Genomic DNA, 22,608 nt, shown 5'->3' with positions numbered 1-22,608 from the left:
GTCAGAAATCACTTTTATACATTATGTAAAATTATTATCATTAACTTACCTTAAGAACGATTTGGAAATCTATGTCCCCATCTTTAGTAATGTAATATAAGCTTCCAGGTGCCTCTTGTATCTCTTCTACTACGTAAGTAATATTGGAGTCCGTTTGTGATCGGGTCAAACTTGGTTTACGCTCGGGAGTAGGAATGTGTTGGGAACCTTGCATGCTAACTGAATCTATCTGAGATTCCATTGAACCCTGTAAAGATTTATAAAAATTGCGTATTTGTATCTATTGATATAAATCTGATGAATTTGTTATTTGTAACTCTTTTGCATTCGATAGCACAATTCATCAGGAGTTATAGTTATATTAAACATTACACTAAATGACCTCTCTGTGAGAAACAAAACGTAAAAACACAGATTGGACAATAAGCGAAACATAAGTACCTAATAACCTGGTTGCCCACTTGTTTTAAATTAAACGGCCAGAAAATTCGCAGATTCCAATTACCTTAATATAATTTTAAAAAAATATTACACATTTAAAACCTGTCAAGATTAGGTGCAATGTTATTATTATATGTTGTAAATTGATCAGGTTAACAGTTGTTTGAGCGCTTGGCCTAGAGGTAAACCAATAATAGATATTAAATAGTAACCCATTCCTACATGGTTAATCGTTAGGTTGCCCGAAAGCGACTAAACTTCCGATGATCTGTTAAAAATTTAAATAAATTAAAATGATATCTGGCGTTCAATAGGTATCAATTTATGAACGACACTTTGAAGTACATACTTATTAGGCTATCGATAAAATTATTTAGCATAAGTCTACTTATGCTAAATAATTTTTATTTTTATTTACCTGTCTCGTTTTAGAGAGATAATCCGGAGATGGCGTTGGTGTATGTTCAGTCACTGTTATTATGGGGTTCTTCTTTTTCTGAATACTTGCAGGCAGAGTACTGCAAGGGCCGTGGGATCTTTCGGTCTTGATTTCGCCAATGTATCTAAAATATAACGGACTATTTAATAATTGACTTACACTATTTATATATTAAAATTTCACCGAAATTTTAATATATGGCTATGTAAAGTTCATGTAACTTTGTATGATGTTATTCGTGAACTCAATATCTAAAAGAAAGTATGTTTTAATAAATTAGACATTCTGTCTGCTTTTCAATGTATGTTTACATGATTTTATACGTAGTAGTAGAATAATATGTATATACTATAATAATCATTAGTTCCATGCTGTAAATATTTAAACCACCCTTTGTCAACACATTGTTTTAAAAGTAAAGTTCACTGTAAATTATCTACATAGCTATACAGTTATCAATAAACAATTTATGCAAACAGTTCAAAATAAGTTACTTCTACACACAACAGATGTGGATTATTAGAGTATAGATATTCTACCGATGTACTATATGTAGTTTGTGGGCAGACAATTATGATAGATATAGGATTTGAAAAACTTCTAAAAACAAGTAAACTTTAAATTTGTATTCCTGTATCGAAAGGGTGTTTTGTTGCACAGAAATGCTTGCAAATGCAGAATTGCTTTTAATCAATGTACTTGCAACATACTGTAATTATGACCTTAATATTCTACGCCATGCTACATATTTCTATTCATAATGTTATAGCGATATAGGCATTCTCATTGAGATGTATTTATGAATTATAGCACCTTACATCACAAATGTTATGCTTAAAGCATTATAATTATAAGCGATTCCCATGAACTAACTACTTCATTTATATAACTGACAATATGATGTTGATAGTGTACTAGATACGTGGTATGTGTAGTGCGTGCACACAATCACTTTGATATTGTGTTTCTTACATACAAATGTGTTTGATACTTCCTATTTATCAAAGTAATTGTTTAATCTCTTACAATAAGCTTGCGTATTCATGAGAGCATTGTAAGGCCATGAATTTTCGTGACACGCTAATTTATACACAAAATAAATTTATCAAACTCCAACACCTAAGCAATACAACGTAGTGTTTGTATTCTCACAGCATTAATATAATCTAATTACGAAGCATCTAAAATCCTTGTAGGCACAGCTGCTTTTACACTTACCCATTAGATGCTAGCTCATCAATCAGACAGCTAGCGACCGTTTTGTTCATCCATTACAACATTGTACGGGATTAAGCGTTAAGAAGATGGGAGAAAAGAGAAAAAAGTATAATTTTTAAATAGGAAATATTACTTAGAGAATGTGTTAAAATCAAATCATGCTGTGCTGTGAAATGAATACTGTGAATTTGTATAAGGCGGCGTTAAGAATAGCAAATACACTTTGTGAATTTCTTGAATAAAATCTGGAAATATTGCGGAGTTTCCTACTGGTCAATAAGAATAAAATTAAATTGCCTAACTAATTTATAAACAATTTACAAATTTTTATCTGAATAAAGTTTAAGAGATATGATATGTTGTTAAAATAACGATGAATGAGTTAAAATATGAGAGATACATATGTGAAAATTTTGAATAAAAAGTAGTAAACAGTAGACGCCGTAAATATTATACTTGCCTTAAACTGGGCATGCTTTTTCCTTTAATTAGATTACACTGTAGAAAATCACCAGTTAATCTAGGAGCTATTGGCGGAAAATTGCTACCGAGAGCTGAGTTCGGCCTATCGTCAGCATTATCTAGGCTCCTGTGGTAATCCTGAAATGTTATAATTTAATGTTAAAAAACATTGTCAAATGATAAAAAATAAAGATTATAATGGTTATAAAAACAATAAGTACAGATAGCATTCTTACGGCTGTGTGAAATGAAAACTTATGGTCTTCTTGACCGATTTTTTCTAGTGCCTTCTCAGATTTAGAGAGTAGCTTAGTTTCAACAAATGCTTTTAAATCAGCCATTTTCATTTTCCGTTTTATCTTTTCACTAGAGCGCCTCGACATAGTACATTCCTCCTCAATTTTTGGCGCGTTTGGAAATGGGTTTTCATTTAATGGTGACATGTCTTTGACTTCTGGCACCTCCATAAAATTCTTTAATGAATCTCGTTCTTTAATATCAGGACTTTGATATACAGATACTTCTATTTTTGGTATAGGTAATGAGTTGCTTCTTTTCCGTGGCTGGGTTTGTTTTGATATATCGTCACAAATATCTCGCAACCTTACAGAAAAATATTTTTTTTAATAAATCTAGAAAATCTACAGTTTAAAGAAACAAGTGTGATTGTTGAACTATACAGTTTGATTACCTATTATATAAATAATGTAGTGCCCAATATACACCTTCTTCTTGCCATTGAGATGTAAAGAGACATCGTAATGTAGCAACATCTAGAAACGTGGCTGCTGATACCTTAAAAAGAATTACTGTAGATAGTAATTATAATTATTTTTCTTATTATATATCTGTACTCTTTTAATGTTATTTTTTCCCTTTATATAATAAATATCCTATATGTTCATAAAAATCTTGACTTATTTCCAAAAAACAGCAATATTCATAATACTAATACTAGATTTAAAGACAAACTTGCTGTCCCCAAGTATAGTTTAGAAAAAGTTAATAGGTCTTTTATGGGAATAGGTATAAAAATTTACAATAAGATACCAAAGGATATAAGTTCAAAACATCTGTTAAATCATATTTACTGAGTAAAGCCTATTACTCACTAACCCATTACTTGAATGACGAGTGATTCGACGAACGATTTTCATTTAATGTTAGACATAGACACCTATATAAATATACATTGTAAATAAACTGGCTTTTAAAAAATAAAAAATTCTATTGAGTTTCTTGCCAGTTCTTCTCAATTGGATCTGTATACCGAACTGGACGGTAGGGAAAAAATTAAAATTAGAATGTAAAAAAATTGACGTTCATAAGCGGTTAAAATGTCCTACATGAATAAATGATTTTTGAATTTTGAATAATGTCTTATATTTTACAAGCCATGAATGTAACTGAAGGTAACCTTTATATAGCTTGAAATATCAGTAAGCTGAAGTGAAACGTCGTTTAACGATGTAAGTATCATTGAAGAACAGAAATTCTACACCAACCAAATAATTACAGTACAATAAGTTGGAGAGAGCGAGGGAGAGCCTTGAATATGTTCAATCCAGTAAAAGTCAACTGATAAAATTCGCTCAGTCTATTTAATGTTAAAGAAGTAGCATATGACAATGAAATAATTATTATATATATAATACACATTAAGACTAGTAATATAATTAATAGTATGTATTACATTGCCTTGTTTCGATGTTGGTGGATTCTCAGTAGTAGGAGTGTCTTTAGGCCCTTGTCCACCACCACCACTATCTGTTAGTGATTCTTTGTCTGATGAGCTGAAATTTAAAAAAATGTATGAGTATGTATTAAGTTAATTTATCAAATAAATTTTAGTACAATTATAAAGTTCTAGTGCCAGTAATTAATACCTCATTTTAGGGATTTGGGGTAGTGGTTTGATGCCAGGCAAAGTTGGTTTGGTTGAGTCAGATTTTCGGAGTTGGAATAAGCTGGGATCGGCTGCGTATACAGTATATGTTTCCTTGATGGCGCCACCGAAGTTTTGTTCGGAAGGAAGGCGGTATATAAACTTAAACAATAGAAATTACATGTAATTTAGTTTAGTATTATGGTAAAATTTATTAACAAAAAAAAAGCAAAAATATAAGTAAAAAAAGTGAACTCAAATATAATGGTAGTCCATAAAGCTTAATATTTCTGTTACTAATTGTAATATTGGCGAGCTTTATGTTATGATTAAAAGGTGAGAACCATTTGGATTTAAACTAATCAAAATGTACTTTTTTATAAGCCTAGATAATTATTATTACCACATGTTCTTCTTCAGTGCTAGAGCTTTCTTCTGGAATTGTTTCAGGGAAGATTGTATCCTTCGGTGAAGAGAGCCAGGGTTCTTCTTCAGTGCTAGTTTGCTTTACTGGCACTTCAGGTTGAGACATGGATATATTTTGACTTGGTGGACTTCCACTTACTGGACCCTCCTCTTTAGAATATTTTCCTGTAAAAGCATTGTAAAATCAACAAATTTTAAGAAACATTTTTAGCTTTAAACTACGGTTAGCCAAAATTGGGGATACAACAAATTCATTTATGAATAAATAAATAATAAGGAACATCACTACATCATCTTTAATTTAATTTAATTAAATAGAAAGTAAAATGAGGGTAGTTTTTTTTAAATAACTGTACTTACTTCCCATGAAAACATCTCCATGTTGATTCCGTTTAGAGAATTTTCCACCTAAAGGTTTAGGCTTAGGTTTGACATGTGTTGTGAAACATGGCGCATCAGGGTGCCTAAATTCCCATAATGCTTGCCACAGCTTCAAACCATTTTCAAGACGATAGTTTATAGTGAAGTCAGATTCCTTAAGATGGTGTGATATTGGTGCAAATAAGAAGACAAACAGCTGAAAAAATAAAATATATTTCAAGTATATTATTATATTATCTTTTGGATAAAATTTAATATTGTTAATAATATCTCAAGACAATTCACACAGCGCCATCTAATGGAAAGATAAACTTGTGTTATGAGTGCTAGACAACTAATATAAATACTGAAATACAGTAATTAAGAATTAGCCTGTTTGATCCTGATTCATCAGTAGGTCTGCAGACAGAGTTGGGACAAAAATAAATTATAGTATGTGAAACTATATTTGTTAATGTGCCTTAACAACTATACTAATAAGAATTTGGCACACCTGAATTTGATACCTATTTGGAAATGACAAAAATTTTAGGGATATTCTAATTTTATATATTTGTTTAAACAAAGCCAAGTATGGAAGGTTAGGTAAAAAGTTCAACACTATCAATGTAAATACATACAGTCATAGCAGGTACAGAAAATAAGTAGTGGAAGGGATTGGAAATAAAAATCCCATTCTCATAGTCATTCTCAGCACATTCATCAGATGCATCAAGGAGGATCCAATGTAATGTATACAATAATCTGGTTTCCACATTGCCTAGAGACTGCATGTTGTCCTTTACTCTGTAAATAGATTAATAAAGTTGTCTATTATATAGGCTTACAAAACAAACTATTCACATAACAATATTACAATCCCTATAATTTATTGCTAGCAATATACCTTGTTAGGTTGACCTCCATGTTGTATACCCTGCTATTTGCAAAGATGACTGACCTGACTTCATGCTCATTTTATCATACTCCATTGGAGCCCCGCCAGCGTAACCCATTACTGCAGGAGGGTGCACCATTCCATTACCACCCATAAAATAAATTAATAAGGTAAAAATACAACTTGCGCTGAGTAACATTAGCTTGTGGAAATTCATTGGTGCAATTTTGACAAAATTTAGATGTGTGAGTGTAAACATAACATACAAAAACTACAGTCAAAACTGAATGTCCTATATTTTGATGAGTTTAGTTTAGTTTAGTTTTAACTTTAATCCTGAAAGACATATAAACTTACAATATATGCATAATATACTTACCTGTTGTGTAACAAAGCAGCCAAGGCATGCATAACATGGGGGAATGAAGCCTGTATGAGACGCCATCGTGGTATTGCTTCAATAGCCTCATTCAAACTTAAAGACAACTCAATACGGATATTCTGCACTAAGACTTTCTCAAATGACTGAAATAATATATGTTTATTTTAAATAACTTAGGAGCTAGAAGTAATTTATCAGTGTGGTGGAAATTATATGTTAATCATCAGACTATGAAACTATATATCTGTTTACAATATAAAAAGATATACCTAAGGTAAAATGTATTGAGCATAATATTGATATAATACTAGAAAGTTATTGGAATATTTGTTTTTTACATGTATTTTCACAATTAGTTAAGCTAAGTTTAATGGGTTAACATGTAAAACAGATCACACTTTTGTAGCGAAAGTCTGAAAATCGGAGAAAATTAATATATTAAATTATGAAATTTCAGGAAAAATAGTAAAAAGATTAATAAGGCAATAATACAATTTGCGCTGAGTAACATTGGCTTGTGGAATTTCTTAACTAAACTTTTCTACACTGTTTATTAATATTTAAACATTTATTTTCTTTGTAAAAATAAATTAAGTTAGTGTTGTTTGTCTTAAATTACAAAGATAATGCGTAAATAGTGGATTTAATTTACCTTACAGGCTTCTTTTAATTCCTTCGAGCATTGAAAATGTAAAAACACAATAATAAATATTTTTTGTTGTTAAAAATTAGTAAACTATATAATCAAATTTTTCCATAAAATAATATAGTTATTATTTTAAGAACTACCCCTTAAATAAAAATTTTATATTCGTAAAATCTAAAAACAATTTCAATATTCAAAAGTAATATAAATAAACAAACAATTTAAAACTTTCATTTGACACATTGATAAACATTTTTCAACTGTCAGTTCCAGCTGGCACCATAGAGTAGCTACGTAAAAATACAATAAATAATAGTACAGTTCGTAAATATTACAGAATAATATAGGAATAAGTTGTTTTGGTAGTATATTATTCACATCGTAAATATTACTAAAATATTTAAAACCGTTTTATGAATATAAAATTAGAATAAAATTTAGTTTTTAGCTTATAGCACTTAATTTTTTCATAATTTTGTACTCACGTGGTGTCCTGGAGCTCTTTGACAAAACTGTTAAGGGTATAAGAAAAAATATTGATTACTATCTACGATTAATATCTTAGATGTTGGGGAAATTTTGTTTAAAAAAAATATATTATTATAATCAGTCTCAACAATCACAGTCGTGATGCAATTCTCCCCTATTTAGGTGAGTAAACAAAATAGTTGCCTGTGTCTTATCTCAGTCGATGCAACTTGTGTTGTAAGTTGTATTTCGGTTGAAGGGTGAGATAATGTATATTAGCCAACTGATAGAATTTCTTAAATACTTTTTGTATGTGTACCTGAATTATACATAGGGGGAATTGTTAGGGCATTATTAGTAATCTGGACTGTCGATACCATTGCTAGCAATGTGCCATGTAAGGTTGACCTATATGACCTATATTCCTTGTGAATTTGTCACGATGTGCTAACTGATCTGATTTCATGTTCATCTTATCATCCTCCACTGGTGCCCCGCCAGCGTAAACCGTTAGCGCAGGCGGGAGCACCTGCTGCTTCTGTTATCATCCAAAGCATATTATACATACATAGAAAAGATGCAGACGAATATAAACATACTCATTAATAACATTGTAACATTCAGTACAGTGTGATTAATCAAACAAGCGACTATCGAAGTATGGCGGTCTGTTAAACCGATAGACCATAGACTATCTAGGTACACATGGATGATACTAACCATACAATCTGCATCATGAACTTTTCCAAGTCTCGGCCGTACGAATGGCGTTGTTTGCGTCCATAGGAATATCTGAACGGGTATCGGTATAACCTCCTCTGAGTTGGGATCGTCATCACTTGTCCCTTTCATGTTTATATATTCAGACCTATCAGGTGTCTGAAAGATATACCCAAAATAATTTTATTATAAACCCAAAACTAATGCATGACAGACATCTTTATTTATTATACATAGAATATATAAAGAAGGAGGAAGTATTATACATTATAATTATAGTTATATAGAATATAAAGTAGTTTATTCGAGTATATTGAGTTTACACAATGAATTATTGTAAATCTTGCTAGTCCAAGTACTGTGTTCTATAGTCATATCATATTTAGTAACTGACGTTATTTAAGTAGGTACTTTAATATGTGGTAGAGTATATAATAATTTCAATATTTACGTGGGTACCAAATGCAGCTTTACATGCAGTCCTTCGCCGCCGATTTCAATTCTAGTCGACATTAAAAAATATATACCTATATATTATTACGTTATCGAAATCCGAGGTATTTCTTGAATAATCTCGAACAATCATACAATCGTAGTTACTAGAGAGACTCCTTGGAAGATAAAGCTGGATGATGACGTTTAGTTAGTGTCTACATACAACACTGTTATATTTTATTTTAAAAGGTGTTGGTTTACCTTTGCACGCCATCACAAATATACAGCTTTATGAATAAGGACTCTTTATCAATTATAAATTATATAAATTTGTAATAGATATACTACATTTAATACGTGTCTGAAATAACACGTTTTGAAATTACATATTTGTACCTAACACAGATTTACGTGGTAGAGATAGTTTTCAGTGATTGATAGTTCATTTGTTTGTCATAAATATTTTGATTCGACATTGTTAAGATTTCTTTTTATTAGTAGATTTTTTTAAAAATAGTATAAATTAATTATATAGTCATATTTTATAATATATATATGTCATACCGTATTTTTAATTTAGTACATACAACCTCTGCTAAAGGATAGATGCTGGCCTATTAACTTTTCCGAAATTAAGTTTATGAGAAAAAAAAATTAAATGAATTAATGAATGAGTAAGAAACTGTTTAAGAAATAAAAATAAGGTAGGAATTCAATTTTTTATGAAGCTGCTCGAAAAAATTATACTAATATTCCTTGTTGCTTGGATTGCTTGGATTTCTTTAAGTAACATAGAATGAATTCTGCGAAAGGTAAATAAATACGTCATTGCAGTAAATAATTAATATAAATTTGTAAATAACTATAAAATAATAAGGTAGGTACTTACAGACTGTAGGTGATATTTAAAATGTCCACCACGTGTGAAGATGTAATTTTGGAGTACGGTTTACAATTACATATTGATAGAAGTTTGAAGCCGGCACAGTATGTGGAAAATGGCGTAGAAAACACAGGTAGAGGCGCGCAGTAACAGAAGGAAAGCTCGGACAGGAATGAGGCTTTGCGCATTCGTATCCAGAGGGATGTAGGGTTGGCAAGGTTTAGTTTGTTAAAAACTCATTTTACTCAGTTGCTGAATTCTATTAGCTGCTAAGTGGTCATATTTTTATTAGGTATTTATGGAATATACTAACTTATGATATGACTCAAGTAACAAACACATGTACTTTCTATAAATTGTCTAAATTTATTCTAGACATTGATGAATTTACTTTGTACACCTACCTAGATATGATAAATCGTAGCTTTGAATAGATGAATTGATACAATAGCTATAAGACATTATATTGAACTTAACTATCGGCAAATAATTTATATTTTAGCAGCCCTATAAAGATTTCATTGATCTGTGCGCGCAGCCTCCCGTTGCCATGGGAACTAGCTCTATGGCCGCCAATCGAGCTGCTGTAAATATGGGTCATATTCATTCAGCTTTTCCACACGTTTAGATCAACTATACAAAGCCGTAGAACAATTTCATAGACACAAACAAAGTAATTTACTTAGTAACTTTATGTTCCTAGGAGAGTTAATTAGGTAGTATTGATGGACCTACGAATAAAAGAAAGAACATCCAGGTTGGTTGATTGTACTTCAACAAACAAATTGTAAATTAAAAATACTATTTGAATAAAATAGGCTTTTCTAATGAAGATACGGATAGTTATTTATTTCAGTCACTGTATGAAATTTTGTTATGACTGGGATTCAGATTTTATTCATGATGTTATAAGTAAGTATAAGTATGTTTATAATTAGTCAAATAGCTAATATTGAATAGGCGAGATTGGCATGGATATCAATGTTCACTTTACGTCAGGCAATTTACTTTATAAATAGAGCTGCCTGGGAGCGGCACCACTAAACAGTTCCCACTCTATAGATTGTTTCTGTTTGTGTGTTAATACATTGTTGTTTATAGTTGCCTTTTAATATTATATATATGTATATGCTACGGACATCAATAAATTCATTTGAAATGATACATGACAACGATTATTGCTAAGAAATCAATACCTAAGTGAATTTAAGTAATAAGAATATCCTTTTAATATTTACAGACATATTACTCACATTTAGTAAATAATAGATAATTAAATAAAATATCTCGCAATTACATCAGTAGTGGAATACCCCCAAAATCGGATACAATTATCACCAGGTTTGGTTTGTCATAGGTACCTATAGGTAGGTAGGTATATAACGATCTTCTAAAAGAAGACATCTATCAAATCAAAGATAGATCACGCCTGCGTTAATTTATTTTTTACATTACACTTAATAACAATGATAACTTATATAATACCAAGTTTTGTAAAATATATGGCTGAATTAAGGATCAACCGTATTCTCTGACGATGATGGATTATATATGAAGGGTTGGTCTAAAAGGCTTGAATGCTCTTTAAGGTCTACATTTCGAAATATATGGGCTAAGTTGAAGGCAGGTCTTCATTGAAATGGAGGCAACAGCTTCTATTACCAGCTCTGTATTCTCATATACATAATCATTAGTATCATTTATGTTGTCTGTGGTATCATATAGTATTTAAGATGAATTCGCCATGGCAAGTTAAGTGATCTGATATCATTAACTTTCCCCTTTTATGAATAATTTAGATTACCATTTCGTTGCCGTTAACAAAAAAAAGTTGTGTTATATTACAAACGATTTTTTCTCATTTTATTCTTTTCATTAAAATTATATTATATATATAACAATAGTAAAAGTTTTTTGTAATGTTTCTCAGTGCAAGTTTCTTATGACTCTACGCTTAATTCACTTCGGCTTTGCATGAGTGTATGTGTAATACATACATATAAACCTACGGGAAGAAATTCTAGACATAACATCGAAAACTGATTCATAACTTGTTGTATGGTTTAGCAAAAATAACTAAGCGTAAACATAGGTAGCCTAAACCAGCTATTTTGCTGTAGAATAATGTTTTTAGAATATAATTATAAGCAACATTGACACAAATAACTTTTATACAAATTTAATTTGTGTATCGTGAAACGTAGTAGATTAGTTTTACCTAAATTATGATACGAAACAAGAATAAAAATAGCACGAGGTTGACGAATAACAATACTGTAGCTATCGACGGGGCGTTACCGAAATAGCGACGCTGTTTTGAATGAAATATGTAGGTATTTAGGATTTTTTAAAGCTATACTTACTAATATAAAGTTAGTATTATATGCAATATTCTGATATTTGTTGTACTATCAAAAAGTATCTCTTAAAATAATATACTCTCGAGGCACTGTTTTTTTTTCAATATATCTAGAACTGTCTGCCAAATACAAGCGATTCGCAATTTGACTGCACTTTTTACTTTTTGTATGTTACGCAAGATCTTCTTATATTACATTTTTGATCGAAATTGATTTATAAAAGACATTATTATTGAACAGGTAGATAGTAGCAATAGTCAGTCGAGTGATTCAGTTTTTGGCAATAGTAACGGATTATTATGGGGTTAAAATTTCTAATATTAGAAATGTTAAAAATAGATAAATAGAATATAATGAATATTAGAATGCAATTGACAAATGAGAAACTAGATCTAACAAACAGGATTAACATCTCACGTCTTGATATCTGAGTTTTTTTGAGTTGGAGTTGTAAAATCCGAATTTCTTTATTTGCTCTCCATACAAAAAAATATATTAAATTATGTTAACCCCTTTGTAGAAAATAGCTGGCTTTAATAATAGTATAAAGAATTTGCTGTTTCGTCTGTTTCAACCTTTTCTCTAGGTTTTTAAAGTGAGGCAGCATTCTTGACTATTATTGTCTTCTATTATTCTGATCACTTAGTATTTGAAATAAAATACGTATTTATAATTATTTCCTGATTTATATTTTATTATTTTTTTCATATGTCCGTTCTTATAATAATCAATATGGTATCAACTTATTATGTAATATTATGAAATTCTCAAGTAGGTACCTATATCATTTATAAATTGATAAATGACTTGAATGAAACAAATTATTTACTGGCCATTAAAATAGAAGAAACCTTCTCGTACAAAATAGAAAACATGTTTGCATTACTGACGTTGACGTAATTGTGATTAAGGCCAGTTTGATTTCATTATTATTTTATTATATGATGAAAGAGCAAACGAGATGACAAACGAGGAAGGTTTGTTTTTGAATTTGGATTTTACTATTTATAGTATTTAGTTCAGTATCAAATCAAGTTATTAAATTGAGAACCATTAAATATAGTTTTAGAGCAATCCTGCAATCCGCGATTGGCTGCTTTGTTAGCAGTCCACGTCGTTAGCCAAGTCTTGGATGATGCGTGCGTTATAGCAAATGCTGCAAGAGTTTCAGGTGCTGACATTTTCATACTTTACCTAACTCTGCCCAACATTTTTGTTATTAACTGTATATTAAAGCAGTTAGTAACTGCTTTAATATATAGAAATATCCACGTAGACTAAGATTGACAAGAATCTCTGCAACATCGTTGTCCTTAGGCTTCATCGGAGTTCTTCATTTCGTTTGTTACACATGAAAAATAAGAGACTCCTCCACGCTAGAAGAAGCCTGCTTTTATAAGCAATCGCCCCTGGGGTTATAGTCTCTATAAAAAATTCCCAATTTTTAAATTAATCTTTATTTGATATAATTATAATATTTTACCTTATTTATTATAATAATACTTTACCAGTTTTGGTCCGACTGCCTATATTATAAGTGGATAGATTTTGCTATCGCAATATAATAGACAAAAACAATACCAATCTTTAATCATTTGCAACTTATCAGAATAAAATAGGATAAATAAAAAAAAATAGAAATTGCAGATATCGGAATTTTATTTGAAAGAGAAACGCAAAATTCATCATCATTTTTACATGAATTTGTGTTTATTAAAAAGTGTGTAAAAATATTAATGTTACATATTTTTCTTGGATAAAAATAGAACATTTTGTGATTATAGGTCAGCCCTGGCGTTGTTTGTCAGCGATGAAGAGTTTAAGAGATAAGCACTACGAAATTGCCGAAGGAGAAAATTCTTATGTATATTCTAGAGAGAATTGTAACAATTTGAGTATTGATAAGGTGGATACTGCTACCAATATTGTTTTTACATCAACACCCCAAAAGGGTTCAAGTAAGTAAAGATAGATGTGGTAATCGTGTATTATATTATAATTATAATACACTACTCTAAAAAATATCATTTAAAAGATCTACTTTGTAATAATTAAAGTGGAGCTTTAGGAGTAGGGATTGGTTTATAAAAAGTATTATAATAATATACAAGTACTTATTTGTGTAGTATAATTAGTAGAAATTAGTTTGCAAATAAAACTTGTACGTTGTTATTGTTACGTTAATAAATAACAAACAAATATATATAATAGTAGAAACCTTTTAAAAACTAGGCTGTTCTCTATCTCTGTCCTATTGGTAGAGATTTAAAAAAATGTAGTACAAGTATTCAAACATCATTTAATTTATCAATATATTTTTTAGATGAATTGACAACAGTAAAGGACTTAAATTTTATTGGTCAAGGCGATGAAGACTTTGATATAGTAAGTACTTAAGAAGCCGTTAATAAGAAGTTAATTGTTGGAAAAGAATAATTAGCGATTTGCCTGAAAGTTTATATTACCTAGTTTCTTCATTATTTTTTTAATTTTATACGTTTTCAGAATAGGTGGGAGATTACTTTGAAAAAACTGTAATACGTTTTGCTCTTTATGTTATATTACTATGAGGACAGTAAATAGTTATAATAACTACTGATATCTAACCAAAATAAAATAAAATTTCAGCATGATGAAGAATTAACGCAATCTACATCCATGTTTATTAATCATCTATTTGATATGAGCGAAGTCGAACGCGTAATTATAGATAATGAAGATATTCCAGTTAAAATTACAGAACCTGATTCACTTACTACAGATATTTCAAAAATAATGGATTCGTGTGTTAATGCTGCTCTTGCTATTATTGTTAACGAAGAACTTCAAGAAAATGAAACGCCAATAATGGATAATTCTTCTAATACTAACTATTCCTGTTACTCTTTTCTCTCCGATGCCTCTCTTAATAACATGGATAATGAGATAGCGTTACTAACAGGTGGTCGAGTTAGTATGGAAAGTCACGACAGAGAAATATCACAATCGAATAAATTAAAAGAAACAACAGAGGTAATATATCTTTTATAAAACACTTATTTCTAAAATAAATATGAAAATTTAATAATATTAAATAATTAAAATCTAACTCAATATAAATATTTTTTTATGTAAAAAAGAAATCCGCTTTAGAAGCTACCGTGGACGATGAGAATAAAAATGCTTCTTTATATGAAAATGCTTATTTAACTTTGAATCGTGAGTATTTAGTTTTATAACTAGTTTAATTCTAGTATTATATCATATTTAATCTGGTAGCCAAATGCTGGGAATTCTGTTACCTTAATGGATACTGTGATGCGAGAGTAAATATGTTACTTAAACATACGCATTTTTCTGTTTCCGGCATTTACTAGTTAATAAATTGTGAGTTCTATTACCAGTTGGTAGGTACTGATTATTTACCTGAACAGGAAATAAAAATCTTTTGCAGGTGATTATGAACAATACTCCGAAGAAGATGGGGATCCTGTATTACAGGATCCAAAGGCACTAACATTGCAAGAAGTCGAATTAATAACTGCTCATACTTCGGAAGAGGATTTGTTCCCGGATGAAAAATTCATCCAGGTTTGTGGAATACTTTAGAATTGATTTATGAGTATTTGAATATTATTAATGAATTAAAATTTAATTTTTTGTATCCCTATTAAAAATAGAAATTGAAGGATCGTAATATAACATTTGCAATATCTGCAACTGCCAGTGGATCTCGCAAAAGCAGCTTGGTCCATCGATGTCGTAGCCAAGGTGCCAGGTTACTAGCTTGCTTACGCAGGTGGTGGAGACGTAAAAAACCGGGTAATCGAAAGGTATTTTGTATACAAGTGGCAAAATATTTATGCATTAAGTAGACATTTTTTTCTTTTGAATTACCATATTTAATAATTTTCAGGAGACCCATGTTTCAGTTCGTGGACTGTGTCCTTTGTCCCCTGATGCTCGACGTCGTGCTGCCAGCCTACTGGACCACAGTCGGATGCGCACCCCTTCACCTTCAAGAGCTGTTATTTGGAAGTTCAATACTGTTAACGAGGCTGTAGTAAATTCCTCCCGTTGGAAGAAATACACATTCGATATAAAACCTGATGAATGTGGAGAATATTATTAATGAATGTCGTATGCCTTGGTTATTTTAGTTTTTTGTTTTTTTATGATTATTAATATATTGTAATTTTTCTGTTAAGAAATAGGTTAATAAAGACATTTTAGTTAAATTTATAAATACTTCACATGTATCATTATCATATACACTTTTTGGGAAGATATAAGTAGATTGATTAATTGTTGTATTAAAATGCTTGTTGTCTTGGATACCTTGAGTTTGAAAAGTGGATTTACATACACATCACACATATCGATCGAAATAGTTTAACGCAAATGTATATAATATCTGAGGAATCGGAGTTAGGCCGATATATCCATGGAGCCCTTTAAAAAGCCGGTCATCTCGCTCGCTCTTATGTGAGCACCATTTGTTTGAAGATAACAAGACGTTAGACCAACTTCGCCGAAAATAGAACGATCGCGGATTCCTGGGCTAAATCTCAAATATCCAGACGGGTGCGCCATCTAAGCCAGTTAAAACAGTCCCGCGAAAAGTTACCGAGCCCCACTTCTTGTCTGAACGTCTGCCAGTGAAGACCGGGAGGGAACCAACTACCACCACACAAAATGGTGAGTCATCTGGGATGGCAGTGATAATGTGAGGAAGAAGGTGTTCAGTGTGGATACGAATATTTTGCTCAACAAGTGATATATTACGAAAACGCGCGTTAGCTCCACGCGGTACGATTTCCGCAGACCGGAAACGCGGGAGCGAATCGATTGTTTAAAACATAATTCAAAAATTAACTTCAGTGTTGTGCTCGATAAACAGTGAGAAAAAATGGTATCGTACACTATGTAAAATAATTTAAAAACACCAACAAACATCTTTAAACACACCACCTAACTAAATAAACATAACTCACTTTAATTTAAAAAGTAATGAGTATTTTAATAATTTTCAGAGCGACCTCAGCAAGAACGATATCGATAGTGAGTATTCTTTATAAAGTTATTTTTAATTTACTAACATATTAAATTAACAATACTTTAATGCAACGAGTGAATGAGTAATTGAAGTTAGAAAGAATTAATATTATTAACCTTATTATATGAAACGTAGGTATCATCGGACAAATTTAGGTGTCGATGATGTATTTTATGCATCTTTTTAGTCGTCATCAACTAGATAAACGCAACGAAAGTGTGCATCGTATCACATCTAAGTATAGCACTGTTTCTCATAAAAGGTTCGCGTTGCAAAGAGATGTCGGCAGCTCTGTGCGTCCAGTGGCACGGCCATGCCGAGCGCGTTGCGTTCCAAAATTAAACTCGTGTCACGTGATCTTAAATCGCCGCCCGCCCAAACGGAGAAACTCCACTCGGATTTCACTGAAAAAGAACTTCACATATTTGGTGTGTCTGCTATACTGGTCTTTACGTGCAACATAATATATTATGTACGTGAAGTGATCATGATAATCTTGTCAATATCAAGGTCATAATGCGGCATTTAATCAGCTGACACTTGTTTTAGTTCTGATACGATTTTTTTTGATAAAAACTCTGCCAAATTTCATGACATAAGTATTTTTTTCAATTAGAAATTATTCGATTATAGCTCAGGTGTTAAATATGGATTAAAATTTTAATCTATTGATAAAGTTTAATTACGTTTTATACATATTTTTAACTATATAACCAAGAATTATAGATGTTCACTTGGCGCTGCTGAACTTGAGTATGGGGCCTGGGTCAGCCATATATGATAATAAAATTATTTACTTATTACACTACCTATTTCTTATTTTGAGATTTCGTCCACTAATTTTTATTTTGAGTTGATATTAATACAGAATTTTATAATATCCCATGGGAATACATATTAGGAGATTTATATACACCTGTATCATTTTCAGATTTTATATTGTCTTTTTAAAATCATCTTGGCTTTTAAACCATCTTGCAGATAAATAGAATGTTATTTTATTTTTTGTTGAAATTAAATATGGATCAGAAAAACAATGTGGAATATAAATATTAATTGGAAAAACTTATAGATTTTATAGTTTTATATACAGTTATGTAATACGTGATCATTAGGTACAAGTGCGAATTTACTTTCCATAATCTTTCTTTGAAAACTTTATTGATCTATTCACACCTGGTTAAAACTAGGGCATAGTAACAATCATGTGTTAATAATAGAATGTGAGTCACAAGTGAATATATTGAAACGTGCTGTGGAAAATATTATTTTAAGCTGAGAATGTGCGCCTACGCATGCCCGCCCCAGCGTTCTACCTGCCGCAGATAGTACCGTTTCCAGAATAAAGTATAAAATGCTACGTTTAAATCTTAAATTAATTGTAAAGCGCAATAGCTATTCTTAAATGAATTATACGGTTTAATACGTTATCGTTTATTTAAATAATGTAAATAAATATGTCGTTCTCGTGAAATGTGCAATAGTGTACAACAGCTATATTAACGTAAACACCAGATCGAATTAATACGCGTTTTTTATACAATTATTACGAAAAAATATATTTTTTAAACATGTATAATGTGAGGTACAAATGTAATAACAATTAAATCATTAAACATTATGTAGGTATGTTTGATGATTTGAGTTTGTGTTAACGTGAAAGTTAACGTTTGCGATATTTGGTTTTTAATTTTTACTAAAACTTTAAATAGGCATATACTAAAATAAAAAAGATTTTGTGTGATTCACTCGTTCATTCTGTATAGCATGTAGGCCACGTATTTTACTACGCTACTATAAAACAGAAAATTACATAATCAGTAAATAGTTTAATTTTAAGATAGTCAATTGCAAATTGCTGTAATTTCGTTGCTTTTATATCTCATTTAAGGATTTAAACCGGAATGCAGGTAAAAAACAAAGGAATAGATGACACAGACCTACGTAGATAACTTTGTACAAAGACTACTACTATAAATCTAAATACTATGTATTTTTTGTTAGTAATGCTCCCATTGCGTTTGTATAGGGGCCACATTCGCCTTCTCCATCTACGACTTCGATGGCAGCGGTAAAATCGATGCCTTCAACCTCGGTGATGTTGTGAGGGCGCTCAACTCCAACCCCACACTCGCCACAATTGAGAAACTCGGCGGCACCAAGAAGAAGGGCGAAAAGCAGCTTTCGGTATGATATTGACTATTTTTCTTCTACCAAATGTTTAATATGCAGTCAATTTCTTAGTTTGACTGAGATCGATTTAGTTCGGTAAAACACAAATTTTATATACTCTATATAAATATATAAGATTTATCAGAACCTATTTATGTTCGTTCTTTGGTTATGTATTCGGCGAAATGATTTGATACTTTCTTTAAGAAGAAGGTTGTCAATTGGGCTTTATTTGTTTTACATATTTGTATATCCATATTTTTCACCAATTTTTTTAATGTGTAGAGTTTTGTCTTTAATTTTTATAGAAATAGAGATTTACACAATAGAGAAAATATTAAAATGGTAACAGTTTATACATTGACACTATAAAAATTACAGAGATACTAAAGTGACGTATTCTATGAAAAATGTACAAAGGATTTATTCCTTGATTACAGTAGTAGTATTATACTTTCAACAGTTTTATTATTCAGTATTTATAAGAAATTAGTATTAATATCTTTTATCAGATGGTGTCACATAATTATGAGGGAATAGGTGTGGGCTTACTAGGGCATCGAAACTCAACCATCATTCCACTGTACTTGTCTCATTGAACCTTTTACTTTAATTATAGCTCGAAGAGTTCCTTCCCATCTACAGTCAAATCAAGAAAGACAAAGACCAAGGCTGCTACGAAGACTTCTTGGAATGTCTGAAGTTGTACGACAAGAATGAGAATGGCCTCATGCTCGGCGCTGAGCTCACACACACCCTCCTTGCGTTAGGTTAGTATACGAACTGTGTCAAAATATCCAGTAGATAATTTAGTTAGTGTAGGTAGTGTAGGTACTAGGTATGTCTCCTAAATATTTGTGTTATTTATCTATATTTGTACCAAAGTTATTATGTATATCCTGTAATAGTTATTTATTATTAATTCGGAAAAAATCTTATAATAATCAAAGATATCTTACTAATTTAAATCATTTTAGACTAACTACTACAAATTTAAGATAATACACCATATTACTAAAGCATTATACCTACATTACCTATTTATATGAGTAAAATGAACATTAATTTAGTGAATATAATCTGTAGTAGAGTTAGTTTTCTTTAGTGCAATCAAAAATAGCACCAAATAAAGTTCTTTAATCTTGTAGAGTTTTTATAATGAAATCTGATTATAGAACTAATTTTTTATATACAGTTTCATTAAAAATCACATATAATATTAAAATTTGTTACTCAAGTAAAACTGAAACATATTTTACACGAACGTAATGCATTTAGTTAACTTACATATTTAGAGAAATTGATTTTGTAAATTGCATTTTTACATTAAATTATCTTTTATAAAATGCTTGTTACATCATACTGACTCTAATTTCTTCAGATCAATTTAGATTATTTTAAGAAATGTTATATTTACTTAATTCGCGGGATATTATTTCGAGAATACAATTTATTAGATATTTATAGATTAAATTTGTTTGCACTATCAGGAGAGAAACTGGAAGACAAAGAAGTCGAGGAAGTCGTAAAGGACTGCATGGACCCTGAAGATGACGACGGCATGATTCCCTACGCACGTAAGTTAATATATTTTCTTCTGTGACATTGGTATCCAACAACCCCGTATTATATTCTACATAGGACAAATTAGTTTTGTATATTCTTGTAAGGTTCTGACCATTTATTGTATATAATATCATAATTGTACATAAATGTATACCTACTTGTGTGATTTTAGTGTAGTTATTTAGAAAATATTACATCAGGATATAATTACATGTACATATGTACGAGTACACATGGTGGATTACGATTGTTTAACCACTTTGCATATAAGCATGTCGTGTATTTTTACGTAGCAAGTTCAAAGACCTAATTTTGTATTATAACTATTTAATAGTAAAAGTGAAGTAATTGGCTTGCTCATAGTAATCCATCGAGAACAATAAAAGTTTTTTGATGACCCGCTAATATTTGTGTAATTTGTTTTACCATGGAAATTTTATACTATTATTAGAATGTAGTAGTAGAACATTGGTATCTCTTATCTATTAGATTTTTTATAAATTGTACGTTGAGACATATCATAATGTAGAGTATATATATATATTATTAGTTTTAGCATGAATTCCAAATATGTAGTGTGTGTGACCCCTTCTTACCAATTCTCCATTTCCAGCATTCCTGAAGAAGGTGATGGTGTAGAAGACATCTCATCTCGTCATATCTTTAGTTATAAGATCGTAAGTCAATCAATGTGAAGGATACCTACCGCTATCGCAACTCTTCGTACGCTTGTCGCCGGACTTTTCTTTTTTTTAAACGTTTTCGTCTCATCACTAATTTGGTTTAATCATTACTTCTCTTTCTTCTACGTTTAATTTATTTCCATACTGCTATATGTTCCGCCCCTGTCCTGCTACTAGTATCCGGTTAGAAGGACCAATATTGGGCAGCGGTGGACTACATGATCACTAAAAAACTTACTTCGTGGCTTTATTTATACATTTCCACTTGACAGAGTTTTTTATGTAAAACAAAAAGTAAAATTGGTAAAAAATATATTACAATAACATAAATATAAAAGTTATAAAAAGATCTGTCGCCAACATGGAATAATTTTCATTATAATTTTATTCATCAGCTTCGTAACGGACGAATTTTATTATTATTTAAGTTAATATATATTTGTCGTTTTGCAGCTTTCCTGCGAAAAATGTGCGACGGCTGGGGCGCTAAGCCGGCTGCGCCCGCGGAGGGTGAAGCCGCGGAGGCATAAACGTAGCGCGGTGATGAGCGCGCGTCGGCCGCGGCAGCATACGGCCGCCGCCGGCGACGCCCATCGCCACGCTGTCATGCCTGCCGCTCGCTGCCACCAACATCACCCCCGGCCTTGAACATCCCGTATACATCATCTAAATACGGACTACCCCCTTTTTATACGTCACACCAGCAATGCCAATTATTTTGTACAACCTACAATCTATGACTGTACATACTAAAGTAAGATTTAATTAAATTACTGTAAACACACGTTGTACGTGTTTTTAAATTTATTATTATTTATTAAGTACATTTATAATGACAAAAATACAAAAAACCGTAAATTATTTTATAATAAACTGTTAAAATCATTTATGTGTTATCTTCAATTAAATTTAATGAGATAGGAATAGGAATATTACAGAAACTAGCCTTCTCGTTTGCACTGGGTAATTGAAAGGATATTTCTATTAAAACACATTGAAATATTTTGCATTATACTGAGAACAGTAAAGTATGTCTGTTTTTAATTCTCTTCAAATTCTGATATGAATTCTTTTGCAGAATACAAGACTAGAACAGTGCGATGAATCTGTTTTTTAGCCTTTAAACTAT

The 22,608-nt window shown here is 30.9% G+C and overlaps 3 protein-coding genes across 9 annotated transcripts in view; 2 read left to right on the top strand and 1 right to left on the bottom strand.

The window, feature by feature from the left end:
* Nucleotides 1-8,477, bottom strand: part of LOC131847916 (protein unc-80 homolog) — a 40,762-nt gene extending 32,285 nt beyond the window's left edge. Inside the window, exons 1-15 of one of the 2 annotated variants that reach the window (XM_059197628.1) lie at nucleotides 8,346-8,477; nucleotides 7,643-7,669; nucleotides 7,164-7,184; nucleotides 6,509-6,654; nucleotides 5,873-6,038; nucleotides 5,232-5,448; nucleotides 4,849-5,036; nucleotides 4,447-4,607; nucleotides 4,254-4,353; nucleotides 3,252-3,355; nucleotides 2,782-3,163; nucleotides 2,559-2,698; nucleotides 2,099-2,128; nucleotides 860-1,004; nucleotides 50-247 (exon numbers count right to left, since the gene is read on the bottom strand). In XM_059197628.1, coding sequence (XP_059053611.1) covers nucleotides 50-247; nucleotides 860-1,004; nucleotides 2,099-2,128; nucleotides 2,559-2,698; nucleotides 2,782-3,163; nucleotides 3,252-3,355; nucleotides 4,254-4,353; nucleotides 4,447-4,607; nucleotides 4,849-5,036; nucleotides 5,232-5,448; nucleotides 5,873-6,038; nucleotides 6,509-6,654; nucleotides 7,164-7,184; nucleotides 7,643-7,669; nucleotides 8,346-8,477 — 2,157 coding nt within the window. Of the gene's footprint in view, nucleotides 1-49; nucleotides 248-859; nucleotides 1,005-2,098; nucleotides 2,185-2,558; nucleotides 2,699-2,781; nucleotides 3,164-3,251; nucleotides 3,356-4,253; nucleotides 4,354-4,446; nucleotides 4,608-4,848; nucleotides 5,037-5,231; nucleotides 5,449-5,872; nucleotides 6,039-6,508; nucleotides 6,655-7,163; nucleotides 7,185-7,642; nucleotides 7,670-8,345 lie in introns of those variants that run through there. The other variant, XM_059197627.1, reaches the window with a different exon arrangement.
* LOC131847917 (uncharacterized) lies at nucleotides 7,670-16,256 on the top strand. 4 transcript variants are annotated; one of them, XM_059197632.1, is made up of 9 exons: nucleotides 12,920-13,000; nucleotides 13,087-13,194; nucleotides 13,808-13,981; nucleotides 14,347-14,408; nucleotides 14,652-15,035; nucleotides 15,143-15,221; nucleotides 15,457-15,593; nucleotides 15,683-15,835; nucleotides 15,919-16,256. In XM_059197632.1, exons 1-9 carry the CDS (start codon nucleotides 12,985-12,987, stop codon nucleotides 16,132-16,134), a joined length of 1,329 nt encoding a protein of 442 aa, XP_059053615.1. In that variant the 5' UTR covers nucleotides 12,920-12,984; the 3' UTR covers nucleotides 16,135-16,256. The 4 variants fall into 4 exon arrangements, with proteins under 4 accessions (XP_059053613.1, XP_059053614.1, XP_059053615.1 ...); XM_059197630.1 differs by lacking the exons at nucleotides 12,920-13,000; nucleotides 13,087-13,194 and adding an exon at nucleotides 7,670-7,808; XM_059197631.1 differs by lacking the exons at nucleotides 12,920-13,000; nucleotides 13,087-13,194 and adding an exon at nucleotides 10,266-10,420.
* A 347-nt stretch (nucleotides 16,257-16,603) lies between these two features.
* Nucleotides 16,604-22,364, top strand: LOC131847856 (myosin light chain alkali). 3 transcript variants are annotated; one of them, XM_059197538.1, is made up of 7 exons: nucleotides 16,608-16,700; nucleotides 17,036-17,063; nucleotides 19,088-19,245; nucleotides 19,850-20,000; nucleotides 20,721-20,807; nucleotides 21,410-21,473; nucleotides 21,933-22,024. In XM_059197538.1, the coding sequence occupies exons 1-6, from the start codon at nucleotides 16,698-16,700 to the stop codon at nucleotides 21,433-21,435; spliced, it is 453 nt and encodes a 150-aa protein (XP_059053521.1). In that variant the 5' UTR covers nucleotides 16,608-16,697; the 3' UTR covers nucleotides 21,436-21,473; nucleotides 21,933-22,024. The 3 variants fall into 3 exon arrangements, with proteins under 3 accessions (XP_059053519.1, XP_059053521.1, XP_059053520.1); XM_059197536.1 differs by lacking the exon at nucleotides 21,410-21,473 and having other exon boundaries at nucleotides 16,604-16,700; nucleotides 21,933-22,364; XM_059197537.1 differs by lacking the exons at nucleotides 16,608-16,700; nucleotides 21,410-21,473 and adding an exon at nucleotides 16,742-16,914 and having other exon boundaries at nucleotides 21,933-22,364.
* The last annotated feature ends 244 nt before the right edge of the window (nucleotides 22,365-22,608 follow it).

The sequence above is a fragment of the Achroia grisella genome, unplaced genomic scaffold (assembly GCF_030625045.1).
Source record: "Achroia grisella isolate CSIRO2021 unplaced genomic scaffold, CSIRO_AGI_Agris_v1 utg544, whole genome shotgun sequence".
In the NCBI taxonomy this organism is placed as follows: Eukaryota; Metazoa; Arthropoda; class Insecta; order Lepidoptera; family Pyralidae; genus Achroia; species Achroia grisella.
The sequence above is the reverse complement of the archived record's forward strand: the minus strand, read 5'-3'. Positions and strand labels throughout refer to the sequence as shown.

Coding starts and splice junctions, on each gene's coding strand:
- LOC131847917 (XM_059197632.1), top strand. Junction 13,195..13,807: donor AAATGCTGCAAGAGTTTCAG/GTGCTGACATTT, acceptor TTGTGATTATAG/GTCAGCCCTGGCGTTGTTTG. Junction 15,594..15,682: donor CGGATGAAAAATTCATCCAG/GTTTGTGGAATA, acceptor TATTAAAAATAG/AAATTGAAGGATCGTAATAT.
- LOC131847856 (XM_059197536.1), top strand. Junction 17,064..19,087: donor CAGCAAGAACGATATCGATA/GTGAGTATTCTT, acceptor GCGTTTGTATAG/GGGCCACATTCGCCTTCTCC. Junction 20,001..20,720: donor ACACACCCTCCTTGCGTTAG/GTTAGTATACGA, acceptor TTGCACTATCAG/GAGAGAAACTGGAAGACAAA.